Source organism: Chelmon rostratus, chromosome 7, assembly GCF_017976325.1.
Source record: "Chelmon rostratus isolate fCheRos1 chromosome 7, fCheRos1.pri, whole genome shotgun sequence".
NCBI lineage: Eukaryota > Metazoa > Chordata > Actinopteri > Chaetodontiformes > Chaetodontidae > Chelmon > Chelmon rostratus.
In genome coordinates, this window is record NC_055664.1 from 15,018,660 (window position 1) to 15,032,008 (window position 13,349).

The window sequence follows — 13,349 nt, forward strand, 5'->3', positions numbered from 1 at the left end:
GTTTCAATAGCATATGAGTTGCTCTATATTTTAGTCTCAACATTAGCCTATTCCTTTTTTAGACAAGTGGATATACTTATAATTTGACTTGTTATTCCTCTCAGGCAAAATGCTGAGATGTTGATTTCTTGTGTAATTCACTTTTTGGGTGTTTAATCACTTCAGAGTACTATGTACCAAACATTACATTTTTCTATCATAGCATAATAATTGTTTTTCCCTGAAACAAGTCTGTTTTGACAGGAATTTGGAGATGCCATGACATGTTAAATCTCACGTATTGTATACAGATATTTTCCCCTACAATAGAATTGTATGAACTGTTTAGTTTCTCCCACTCTTCTTGTTGAGGTGAAACATGAAATAATAATAAGAAAAAAAACCCTGCTATAATTACAATAACTGCAATGTCATTCTTTTCTCATTCTCAATTGTTTACTAAACCAGTTAAAAGCTTTTAATACATGAGGTTAAGTAAGATCCTCTGATGATCCCTTAAAACAAAATCTGTCATCCAGCTGTAACACATCTGAAACTGCAAATTTCTCAGCCATTGTGTGATTTTTAAGTCTGATCCAATAACTCATAATGCAAATCCCATAGATCTATTGTTTTGTTTAACTCAAATTGAGCAACATTAGCTCAATTTGGGATTTTTTACACTGTAGGCAACCAGGACAGACAAATCTAAATCACAGCATTCTGTCGGAATGAATACATCCCTGGAAAAAAAGGGGCTTCAGTTGTGGATGCGAATACTACTTGTACCACTAACTGCCTGTAGAAAGTCTACCATGATTTTTTTTTTTTCAACTGCTCTGATCTACATTTTGGTGTGTTGTTTAAGACCAGGCCTGCAGAAGTGTTGTTCACTGTCAAAATCATTTTTTATAAGTAATAACACATTTTTTGTTTGAGCTTTTGGCACTTATCATAGGTAAACTCTGTGTCGACTTAATAGTTACATTTTCTTGCTTAAGTATTTGCTTTTGTTTCCAAAATGACTTGTATATATCTGTTTTGTTTGTTTTTGTTATTACCATTATTATTTGTATTACCACTTTTATTCTGGAAAAAAAAAGACCGGAAGTGCGTTGGCGGGGCAGGGCTGACCCAAATATTGCTGTCATCAATATATGCCGTTTGCTTTTCACACAGTTTAGAGCGACGTTGGCGTCTTCGTGTAACGCAGTTTGACGTGATGGCGACGTGTGACGAAGTGCGGGACAACGTGAAGGTACTTGATTTTGATTCAGACACTTTCCTTACGGAGTTTATGGAGAAGCTTTTCCTCTGAAGAAGTTCTGACATTGCACAATAGCTGTTTGATTGCCAAGTTTGTTCTTGCAGTTGAAAAAGCTTATTCAATCAGAGCAGAGTTAGAGCTGTGTAATCCCTGTCAATCTAGTAATTATTGAAAATATGTAATAGTGGTTAAGATGTGATTTCTGTAATAGGAGTTTGGAGTTGACCATAAATCAATGCAGTTAAATGTGTTAAAACAGCTGTTGACCATATGTTGCCTATCTCATCTTTATCATGTGTGCAGAAGTACTATGGCAGCCGACTGGAGTCCAGTTGTGATGTGCAAACAAGCGCCCCCTCCTGCAGTGTGTCCCGCAGCCCCTTGCCAAAAAGTGTCAAAGATGCTCTGAGCCAGGTTCACCCGGAGGTGACCAAAAAGTACGGTTTGTAATCTCTTCTCCCCTCTACTTTTGCATCACACACATGTTCAGCGATGATTCGACTTTCTCCTGCACGTCAACACATGGTCTTACGAAGGTCAGAACTTTCCGTCTGGCTTGTGTTTTCTTGCATTGCCACTCAACACCTCAGTGACAACAAGTGCATGACAAACACACAGGGCACATTAAAGTCAAACACAGGCCCTGCAGCCAGATGAAGCAGACAAGTTGGGCAAAATCCACTCATGAACACACCACAGTCTCACAGGAAAATGACTTTGTGTCCCTGTAGACGCATCATATATACACACTTGAAAAAGCCTTTATTGACCAGGATCTGTCAGTCTGTTGTCATCCTTTACAGCACAGAGCTAAAACACCTGTATGCTCCCTCTTATTGCACAGTGACACTGTGGTTATGCACTGTTGTCACTAACTGTATTTTTCTCCAGATTCTTTGGCTGTGGCCTTCCCTTTCCAGCGAAGCTTGAGGGCTGCAGAGTCCTGGACCTCGGCAGCGGCTCTGGCAGAGACTCTTTTGCCTACAGTAAACTGGTTGGACCGAGCGGATTTGTGACAGGGCTCGACATGACGGAGGAGCTGGTGATTACACTTGCTTGTGCACACGTCATTTGACACTCTGCGTCTGTACTTTCCACTGATTTAACCTGCATTTCTTCAGGTGGCCGTGTCTCGTCAGTACATTGAGTATCATCAGAAGGAGTTTGGCTATAAGGAGCCCAACATCACTTTTGTCCAGGGCTACATGGAGAAGCTCAATGAGGCCGGCATACAAAATGACTCAGTGGATGTTGTGCTGTAGGTTTGATTCTACGTGATCAACTTGCATCTCATTGTACAACCCTGTGTTGTGGAATGATTGGCATTAACCTTGTACCTTGCACCTGTTTATGGTCTATTACTACACGACAGATTTGATATTTGATTACTTGATAAAAATGTTTTCTCTCTAACATGTCCAGGTCCAACTGTGTTGTCTGTTTGTGTCCTGATAAAAAAGTTGTGCTGCAGCAAGCTCTTAATGTCCTGAAGGTTAGTCTGAGGAATTTCTGCCAACTGCATTAAAAAGAAGGATGCACAGGAACTTGATTTTATGGCTCTCATCACGCTCTCACTTTACACAGGAGGGAGGTGAACTCTACTTTAGTGACATGTATGCCAGCAAGGTCATTCCTGATCACATGAAGCAAGATCCAGTCCTGTGGGGTAAAATAAATCTGCACTATCATCGAAAGCCTCCATGTAAAAGGAGAGGATACAGCACAGAATCTCTGACTCACAATATGCTTTGCATATGACCTCTTTGTTTCTTGGGCTTAGGTGAAGGAATGAGCGGCTCTCTGTTTTGGCAGGATCTGATTTCACTGGCCCACAGCGTAGGGTTCAGCACGCCACATCTTGTTTCTTCAAGCCTCATAGTGGTCTACAACAATGAGCTCAAAGCAAAAGCAGGTACCGAAAGGCCACATTGACTTTTGATGACATGTGAAGATCGTTTTCATTGTACAGCTGAGCCTGCTCTTCACTTTTCAGGTGACATCAGCTATGCCTCCAGCACTTACCGCATGTTTAAGCTGCCCAAAAGTCGGGTCATGTCTAAGGCAACAGTTACCTATAAAGGAACTTTGGCAGATTTCCCAGATCAACTGGACTTTGATTCCTCTCACTCTTTCAAGGTATGGTAAAAGTCACATCAGGACAACACTGAATTGCTTTATCAAAGTTTGCTTTTGATAACATGTGGTGTTATTATTCCAATAAGAGGAAAAACAAGTTTATATGTGTTGTATTGTTTAATTTCAGGTGAACAAATCCTGCATATTCATATCTTAAAAAATGACCTGTGGTTGGAAAGTTTAGATGAGTGTTTTCTTTCGTGCTGTGCAGAAAGATGTGGCAGTGGAGGTAGACGGAGAGATGGCAACAATAATCCAGAGTTCCCGTTTCTCTCCGGACTTTAAAATCCAGATATCGGATAAACCGGATAAGTCCAGCTCAGAGTCAACGCCCAAGGTAGCTGAGAGTCTGGGTTTACTGTGGCTATAATGCTTTTATTTTGAAAGGTTAACTACTTACTGCATTTTGCATGCAAGAATCAAATCAAACACAGGTTTCCTGTCTTTAAAAAAATCTATTAATTACATTAATTTGTAATGTGCAGCCTCATATGTTTAAGACAAATCTATGGTATTTTGTGTAAACACAGAAGTTTTTGAGAAGGATTAATTCTTTGTAGCAGCTGCACAGTCAAAGCTTTGATAGTAACCGAAGATCTCTTTCAGTCTTGTGTGTGAGTGACTTTGAACTCTCTTAACTTTCCCTCAGTACTGCCACCTCAACCCTTTTCTGCTGGCTGACAAACTGGGATTCTCAGTGGCTCAATGCTCCAAAATTAACAAATAAAGATGCGGCTGAACCCTGGGGGACCTGTTCTGAAGACTGACTACGGAATTAAAACAGCAATTAGTTTTAAGATTTTGATGAGCTGATGTTTTTTTGAGTCCGTACATTAGAGACAAATCATTTGATGTGCTAATCACCACCTGTCTCTCGTGATGTAGTTCAGGCCAATCGTGTCAGATAATTTGGGAATAATATTGTGGTTTACACTTGTGTTTGGCAGCTAATGCTGTCACACTAACAGAGTGTGCAGATACTACCATTAATTTTGTGATTAAAAAAGTACATAATTTACAAAGTAATAACATTTCTTTGCATCAACCGTGATCTACTTAAATGAATGTACTAGAAAAAGAATCTGTGTAAAAATGACAATAAAAGCATCTTGCCAGTGTTTGCCTTCTGTATTCTGCTGTTACTGTGAGACATGAGAGAGGAACTTCCACTGGCGGGTGTGGTTCATATTTGTACTATAAAATAAATGTATTACAAGTTGTTGCAGGCAGTAAGAGTAAATAATACTGAGAGTGAACCGCCCTGATGCATGTAGTGGCTGATTTATTACATGTTAAACAAACAAAAAAGACAGTTTGGCAGAGAAGAGGACAAAGAGACCAGATTCAAGACGCCTATGAACAACAAAAGAGTTAAAAATCAACTGCAACTGTTAAAACCTAGAACAAATGAAGCAGCAAAGGTTTTCTACAGATGAACAATAATGTATTGGGAGTCAGTGAAACAACTGAAGGGAAAACAGCCCCCACACTGCACCCATAGGCTGACAACAGTAAACATGACATATGGATAACCATGGATGTTGAAGCTGCCTAACTGATTTGTTTAAGACCTGAGCATTAGTTATGTAACACACACTTCTGAAGTCAGTGAAAGGTGAGATCCCACAAAGTGTTTCCGTACCAACTTTCTCCTCATCTGGATCTGAACTTCAAAATACTTAATCCATGAATCTGAGTTTTACATCAATTGTTGGATAAAGACCAAACAGAAAGCCACACCTCGGATGTAAACCTGATTGATAAAAGCATTACAGTGAACATGAAACAGAGGTATCAGCATAAGATACCAAAACAAAGTTAATAAAAAAAATGTTAATTAATAACACATCCATCGCTATGTTAATTGAGTTCAGTATTTTTACTGACCATTGTCATTTATGTTACTGATTAAATATATTATAAGTTGAGTGGTGTTTTTCTTTTAAAGTGTCTTTTAAGTCCTTTGGCTTGTCTTTTAAGTGGATAAAATAGTATGAGAAATGCATCACTTTGCTATTATATTGCTACGACTATCCTACAAAATACTATTGAACTGAATGTTTATGGAATCTTAGAATTTCAAGTTCACAATGTTTGGATGAACAACCTCAATAAGAGTTGGGACGCTTTGTAATACAGAAATAAAATCAAAATGCAATCATTTGCAAATCCTTTTCTTTCCACAGTCAAGTAGATATAGGACAAAGACAAGATAAGATAATCAATGTTCAAAGTCATAAACACTCACTCTGAATTTGACGCCTCTAACATAGGCTTTTGTTGCTCCTGTCCCAGCTTGTGTGACACGTGTTGCTGCATTAAATTCAGAATGAGCAGCTATTTAAAAAAAACATGGAATGTATTGACTTTGTGCTGTTTTCAGTTGATGATGTGTCAAAAAGGATTTGCAAAGTCTCACATTCAGTCTTTTCTGGTTTTCCACAGCATCCCAACTCTTTTGGAATCAGGCTTGTGTTCATGTTGTGAAACCGTATCCAGGCTTGGCTCATTACACAAAGATCAGATTATTCACCGAGTCACAAAGTTCAGATTCAATAAAGCTCTGCTTGCTGCTGTGGCAACAGCGCTGTGAGTAACAGCAGACATCTGATTGGCTATCAGAGGCCCTGAGGCAGTAAATGGAGCAGTCCAATAAAGCATTATCTGATGGCGAGAGGAACGAGAGAGAGAAAAGCGACATCCTTCGTCACTGAGAGGTGTTACACCTGCATACAGCGGGCCTCTGGTTACATCTGCAGCCAGCTCAGGTCATCAGCTCTGAACACATAAGGAAGAAAGAAAAGAAATGTTCAACAGTGTCAAGGTTATGAGTCTCACCCTGTAATTTGGGATATGATGTTTATATAGAACAAAATTAGTATTTCATATGCTTGCAGAATGCTTACATGACTTTAAAAGTATAATAGTTAATAGTTCAAGCTACAATAATGTAAAGCGTTTTAGCATCTTTCAGCTCATTGTTTTGGTTTTACAGCCTCTAATTTTGCTTTTACTGTCACTCTCGACACACTCATGCACCATTTCCAGCCACAGTAGGCAGCTCTACCTGCCCAGCACCAAAGTTAAAAGTCAGCAGCTACAGCAACTGAACAGTGCAGCGTTTAGCAGCTGAGGAGCAAGATATTTCTCTCAGGAGTTGGTGAATAACACGACAGAACTAAGAGGGAGAGTAAATATTGGACTTAAATTCACCAACTGCATGTTAATTTTGCTCCATATCTGCAGGGTGTGCAAATAATCAATATTTGCCATATCAGCTGAAGAGGTGTTGAGATGTAAATTCACAACTAGTTTCTGCTTCCCCCAAGTGGCCAGAATCAGTTACTGCAGGTTTAATAGTTACTGCAGAACTCACTGTTGGTCAGAGTCTTTTAAAATTGGCTTCTTTATCTCAACGCCAGTAAAAGCAGTAAGAATTAAATTTTCTCACCAGCGATAAAACACATCCAATATCACAGCTGAGAAATTTATTACGTCATTCATTTAATGAGCGTACAGCATATAAACACAGTCTAGTTTGTGTGCATGCAGCATGACACTCACTGGGCTTGTGCCTTGGTTAAAATCTGCCCAGTAGCCATCAGCTCTGCGACACGAGCCACTGCAGGGTCGAACATCAGGCTGGCAGCGGCTACCACCGCCTCATCTCTGCCGACAAAAGGGGAAGTTCAACACAGATTGCATAAATTCATACTCAGCTGTATTCAGGAGTGATTTCTCTGCCGCTCACTTTATATAAAACGCCAGGAATTTCCTTTCTTCCACTTTGCCTTTGAATATGATTTCTGTGTATCCTTCCCCATAGCCTAGAATGAGGAAATGAAAAGAGGAAACGAGACTTTCAATGTGAGTTTTATAATATTGTAGTGTGAGGCTGACATTTTCTCAATAAGTACTCCACCTGCGTATCTGATACTCTTCCCAAGCAACACAGTCCAGAAAAAAGGAACAGACTCAATTTTGGTTGGTTTCTTCAGCATGTTTAGGGCAGCTACTCTTCCTGCGGTGAATGAATAAAAAGATAAATAATAAGAAGGAAGCATGATGAGGTTAAACCCAGCCTTATCGGCTACATGCAACCAACAAACACTATATGAAACTGTGCTTCTTTGACTCTCTTACCTTGGGCTTGTGACATCTGCCAGTGACCAATGTTGACTCTTTGGTCCCCACGAATGGTCAGAGGGAAAGAGGTAACATCCCCTGCACTAAAAATATCTGGTATATTGGTCCTCATGAACTGTTAAAATAAAGATAAACAGCATCGGTCGGCTTATAAAGACATGTATGTACAGCGCTAATCATTGCAGACACCCTGACACAATCATGTAAGGCATTAAGATAATATACAGTGTTTGGCTAATAATGTTTCAGTAAACAACAGGCAAATCAAGTGTATTCATCAGACATGTGCAGCTGTAAAGCCTCGTTTATGCTTCACTTCCTGTGTCAATATCACAATGATGAACGTTTGGCTGCTTTGCTTTGTCCTCTACTGAATGTGTGTTACCTTGTCAACAATCACAGCTTTCCTCGAATCCACCTCCAACTCGCTTCCTGCCAAGAAGTCCGAATTGGGGATTACGCCTGAAAAGCAGAGATCTTTGCATTTAATTTTTTGCAGAAGAGCACTATAACAAATCATGAATAAAAAGGATAGATCCCAACACTTTGAAATACAATATTAAAATCACCAATTCCAGCAATCACCACATCAGCTTCCAGGACTGTACCACTCTTCAGCACCACCCCCTTTACCTGGAAAAAACAAAAGACACTAATTTAGCAATCTAATAATTGCTATAATTTAGCATTATAGGCTGTGATAATAGGCTGTTTTCACAGAGGACATTTTGACATGTCGCAGTATAAAGCACAGTGAATGATAGAATTAGTGATGGCTTTATTCCATTCAGCTGCTTCAGTTTCAGAATCCTGGTATTGTGCATGCTGGCCCATGGTCAAGACTTCCTGGGACACCTGAATATAACGGAGCCATCATTAACGTTATCAGACAGCTGCACCTTTCCTGCCACGACAAGTCCAAATGTCTGCTGTTAAAAACACAGATGCTAACAGAGTTACCTGTCCGTTCTCCCCTTTGATCTCAGTGACTCCATCGTTCATGTAGAACTTCACATTGTGCTCCTCCAACATCTTAAAGGAAAAACTGTTTTAAAGTGTGTTTCATTTAAGTAAAGTAAAAATCACTGTGAGCGATGACAGTGACACACGACTGTCATCATGGTTTCTTACTTGCATGCTCATTTTGCCGATCTCCGGCCCCAGAGATCGCTCGTACGGGAAACTGGTGGTGCCAACCACGGCCACGCTGGCAGCTTTGTCTGATAAGGAGGATGCCACCTCCATACCTGTTGTGTTAATTAAAACAAAAAAAACACTTCAGTGGTCTTCAATATATGGAGTGAAACAAAGTTGACTGAGTATGATTTATGTAAGAAAAACAAAGAAGAGTTTGCTGATGCTATCATCTTAAATTCAACTTGGATCATTTTTAATCAGTTGCTTCCACTGTAATTGTTAATGATTGATTAAAGTTGTGGGGTGAGAGACATGAGGTTTGTCTGGCTTCTGAAGGCGTGCCGGAAAAAAAAAAAGAAAAGATAACGCTGGTGTTTAATCTTGTCAAATATTTACACAGTATATTTCATATTATGAATGAGGTCATGACACCCTCCAAGTGGAGCATCGTGTAAACCTGATGACCAAACACAAAAACAGCTGCAAGCTTTTTTATAAAGATGAACAATCCTGCTATGTGAAGAGAAACTGAATGGGAAACCTATGAAGGAGGCTCCGATTACAACAGCTTTCTGGCCCAGACAGGAGCTGTGAATCTCTTTGGCGTCTTCATAAGTCTGCATTAACTTCACTCCCCTCAGGTCAGAACCCGGACACTTAAGCTGCTGCGCTCTGTGAACAAATTAAGGTCTATTACTGCATGTTGTTGGCGTCACATGGAAACCCTAAAACCCAACATTTATAGGTTGTTTTACATGAGTTTCTGTTGTCCCTGTGTGTTCAGTGAGTCAGATGAGTGTAAAACAAACAAGACTTAAGGGAACGGGATGACGACTCTAACCTGCAGCCAGTTGAGACGAGGAGCTGGTCGTAATGCTGCAAAGTGCCATCGTTTAACTTCACCGCCTTATCAGTCGGGCTTACCGATACCACCTGCAGCGCACAACGCATTTCTTAACGTGACCAAAGAGATGATCGGTTGTTTTTTTGAATATATCACAAACATTCCTCTCACCTCCTTCTGTGTCCACACCTCAATCCCATACTGCTGATAAAAGTCGCTTGGCCGCAGGAGGATGCTGCTGCTGTCCAGATTCATAACCTGGAAGAGGTATCACCATTAAAAACATACATCTAAGAACAGGCTGTCGGCTAACAGCCTCAACAGCAACACCACACAGACACACATGAAACCAGGTTACCTCTCTCTACATTTATCTCTGATTTAGCTCCCACCTTACTCAGTTTGGGCTTGTCAAACGGAGGCAGGCTGTCTCTGGTTACCATGATGATTCGACCTTGGTAGCAGTTCTGCCGCAGCGTTTCAGCACAAACCAGGGCAGCAGGGCCTGAAATCACACAATTCAGATGGATGGATGGATGGATGGATGGACGGATGGACGGATGGATGGATGGATGGATGGATGGATGGATAGATAGATAGATAGATAGATAGATAGATAGATAGATAGATAGATAGATAGATACTTTATTAATCCCCAAAGAGAAATTTACTATTTGTTCAGTGGCTACATTTAGAGATGGAGCTTGAACAGACATGGCAGCACTGGACTACCACATTTACTGAGCATTAGTCTCTTTATTCAAATCCTACTAGCAGGAATTTGTGAGAAAATTCAAAATATATAAGGGAGCCTTGGACTGACAACTTTCTGTGTTTATTTAATCTGGTCCGTACCTCCTCCTATCAGCAGGATAGTATGTTTGATGTCTGGTACCATGCTGCACATCTCCTTCACCCGCTTTGTCAACTTCACAGACTGAAACAAACCAACAAAGGACTGTTTAAAATTGTGCATTTTAACAAAACATGAACAGTCTGATCATTTTTATCTATTCAACTTGCCATCACTTACATTTTTTTTGATGGTAACGTACACCTTTCCATCCTCAACTTTTACCTGCCATTTTTTTTAACAAACGAGACAGAAGTTTAGGTACAGAATGCAAATTAAAATATATTTTTAGGCTTAGAATGTGTGCTAAGAGCTGACAAAACATTTCTCTCAGTAACGTCTAAGTAATGTGACTCAATGTTTAACAGGAGACACAAGAACAGTTAATTGCTATTAAATGTTGACCTCTACAGACATGTTTTACCTTATAACTGGGCAGACTGTCCAGACCTGGATACTCCTCAATATCCCCAGTTGTGACATTAAAGCAAGCACCGTGAAAGGGACATCTCACTCTGTTACGAACCAGTGCTCCTGGATTATCAAAGAACATGCTGTTATCAAATACAGAGCAGAAAATGTCATTCAGATGTTGGTGTGTGGAGATGCAGAGGCTGACAGTGGAAGGAGGTTTACCTTTGACAAGAGGTGCGTTGTAATGAGAGCACTGGCTTCCAACAGCGCTGTACTGACCGTGGGTACGGACAAGCAACACTTTCTGGTCCCCCACAGTCACCTCCTTCATCCTAAACACAAAGACAGATAAACAGTGAAGAAAAGCTCACAGATACAGATGAGATCATTAAAGCTTTGATAGGCATGGCTATACCAAAGAGCTGATCTTTGTCCAGTAAGAAGAAGCATTGTGACTTACTGTCCATCTCTCAGGTCAGTCTCCTGACAAACCATCCCAGTCACCTCCTCCTGCTCTGGGCTTTGATTCATTTCTGCAAGACATTGTCAGACCAGCTGGCTTAAATTTAAGCTCTGGGCAGACCACAAACAAGTTCTGTAATGGACACTACAGGCACCAAGGAGTTCAACATTATCTCACTGATCTTTTTTTTTTATCACTTTATCTCAACTATAGGACCAAAATAACCTTAGATTCGTTCCATCAATGTGTGTTATATGATTGTACTGCAGGATCCCTTAGGTTTTTTTGTTCACATTTGTATAAAATGATTTTGTCTCTCTTTGAGAGTTCAAAGCTCTGATAAGAAACCGTGTAACTGCCATGAGCAATTGCTATTTCGCAGCTGAATTCTGTGGAATGCATCTTTTGCCTTGTCTTTTTTAACATGGTTTTTGTAGCTGCCCTTGTCTATTCTTGACATGCTCTATTGTATAAATGTTGTAGCTTTGTGATGTTGTTTAATCTCAAGGGACTTCCTGGCTAAATAAAGGTTAAATAAATTAAAAAGACTAACCTATTATAAAGCCTGTGCGCTCGATATGTTTTCTTTCTGCCAATAAATACACTTAAATTCTTGAATGCCTATGTTTTTCAACTGTAACCTACTTCTAACATATACTTGAAGAGCAAAAGGCAAATCATGGTATACAGATAAATGAAACAATGCAGCACAAAAAAAGAAAGCAAAGAAATAGCATGACCAAGCACATTTCGCACCGTGCTCTCAGTTCAATGTCTGCCTGCACTGAGACATATCACATTATTACTTTTGGCTTCAGTGATAAACAGAGCAGAAACCCATGCCTGCAGAGACATAGCAGTGAGGCTGACTGAATACAAGAAGTGATGTGCAGGAATATTCAGTAAACATCAACCTGCTACACAAGCCTCACTAAAATTTATTGTAGAGAGGCAAATTTTAGAAATGTTAATTAGTAAAAACCCTAAAAGCTCTATGTAGCTCTGTGTACTCACCTGTTTTCTTCAACCTGACACCGATCAGACACAAAGCAGCTCTTCCTTCAGGATGAAGCCGGGGAGGGACCGCAGGAGAACTGTGCGCGTGACAGCCAGTGAGAGTCCGGTGCTCCTCGCGAGCTCCTCCCACCGCCAACGGCAACCTAGGAGGGATAGAAGCGATACGAGCCGCCCCTCAACGGGCTGTGGGGATGGAGGATGGAGATTAGCAGTGGACAGTTGAGGTAACAGCTGTCAGAAACATTGATAGTCATAGCTAACATAAACCACTGGCACTGATTTGTATTAGCCGAGGATAATGTCAGGGATTTAGTCACGGAAAAATGAAACATTAGCTAGTTTTAGGGGTCTAACGGCACAGGCAGCCATTGTTTGAATAACGTCAACTTACCAGCCAACTAAGCTTTGGTTAAAACAATAGCTGTGAGACCCTGTGATCTATTGGTTCAGCAGCGCTAATTATTTTTTGTTTAAATAGCACTTAACTAAACAAACGTTGACGCCAATGTCAGGACACCTGACAGACGTAACAACAATTTTACCTCGTAAGGTTAACTTACTGTATGTAGCCGAGGTTATGTTATATTAGCTGACAGTGGAGAACTGCGTCCGAAAAAAATCGATCGTTTTCTATCGTTATCGGGAGAAAACTCAAAACGTTAACAGGAAAGTATCTTGAAGTCATCTTGTTTTAACGTCAAAACGTCTGCTTTTTCACGAGTAAAAACTCATACTTTATCAGTGTCACCGCGAGTTTCAAAGAAGCTAGCTTGCCTTAGTTGTGGTGTAAAGGTAACGTTATGAGAGGCTTTTCCCTCCTTTCTTTTAGCTTGCTTAACAGATTCGACAGCAAGGCAAACAGAAAATGTTGGTTTTGCATTGCCTGAGATTATAAAAGAAAATAAAAGCAAATCAAATATTAAAAAATAGACTTTTGGAAAGTCAGATATTGCTTGTAAATAGCTGGACGCAATGTGCCTCTTAGCTTTTTATTTGACCTTACACTTCAACACTGTGAGGCTTTGTTCCGATTTTTTTGGTGTGGTTGCCCATGTTGTTTGCTCACTCAGTCACTCACCCAGCCAATAATAAT

The 13,349-nt window shown here is 40.2% G+C and overlaps 2 protein-coding genes across 2 annotated transcripts; one reads left to right on the top strand and one right to left on the bottom strand.

Moving 5' to 3' along the window:
- Positions 1-1,102: 1,102 nt before the first annotated feature.
- Positions 1,103-4,491, top strand: zgc:153372 (uncharacterized protein LOC767695 homolog). The gene is made up of 10 exons (XM_041941192.1): positions 1,103-1,237; positions 1,550-1,683; positions 2,138-2,288; positions 2,368-2,504; positions 2,669-2,738; positions 2,831-2,912; positions 3,027-3,158; positions 3,240-3,382; positions 3,594-3,719; positions 4,032-4,491. Exons 1-10 carry the CDS (start codon positions 1,202-1,204, stop codon positions 4,107-4,109), a joined length of 1,089 nt encoding a protein of 362 aa, XP_041797126.1. The 5' UTR covers positions 1,103-1,201; the 3' UTR covers positions 4,110-4,491.
- Positions 4,492-4,665: 174 nt separating this feature from the next.
- On the bottom strand, positions 4,666-12,347 carry aifm4 (apoptosis inducing factor mitochondria associated 4). Its single transcript, XM_041940636.1, has 19 exons — positions 12,254-12,347; positions 11,237-11,309; positions 10,999-11,108; positions 10,787-10,896; positions 10,543-10,587; positions 10,365-10,446; positions 9,902-10,014; positions 9,681-9,767; positions 9,507-9,598; positions 9,207-9,337; positions 8,660-8,775; positions 8,489-8,560; positions 8,098-8,161; positions 7,914-7,990; positions 7,526-7,643; positions 7,305-7,403; positions 7,134-7,209; positions 6,947-7,051; positions 4,666-6,160 (listed from the first exon to the last, which is right to left on the bottom strand). Exons 2-19 carry the CDS (start codon positions 11,305-11,307, stop codon positions 6,130-6,132), a joined length of 1,599 nt encoding a protein of 532 aa, XP_041796570.1. The 5' UTR covers positions 11,308-11,309; positions 12,254-12,347; the 3' UTR covers positions 4,666-6,129.
- Positions 12,348-13,349: the final 1,002 nt, after the last annotated feature.

Bases quoted from the DNA above. Each gene is read 5' to 3' on its own strand.
- zgc:153372 (XM_041941192.1), top strand. From the start codon at position 1,202: ATGGCGACGTGTGACGAAGTGCGGGACAACGTGAAG. The intron at 2,505-2,668 runs GTAGGTTTGATT...TAACATGTCCAG, and splicing joins GACTCAGTGGATGTTGTGCT to GTCCAACTGTGTTGTCTGTT. The intron at 3,159-3,239 runs GTACCGAAAGGC...TTCACTTTTCAG, and splicing joins TGAGCTCAAAGCAAAAGCAG to GTGACATCAGCTATGCCTCC.
- aifm4 (XM_041940636.1), bottom strand. From the start codon at position 11,307: ATGAATCAAAGCCCAGAGCAGGAGGAGGTGACTGGGATGGTTTGTCAG. The intron at 9,768-9,901 runs GTGGGAGCTAAA...TACCTCTTCCAG, and splicing joins ACAAGCCCAAACTGAGTAAG to GTTATGAATCTGGACAGCAG. The intron at 7,210-7,304 runs GTGGAGTACTTA...TCCTCATTCTAG, and splicing joins GAAGAGTATCAGATACGCAG to GCTATGGGGAAGGATACACA.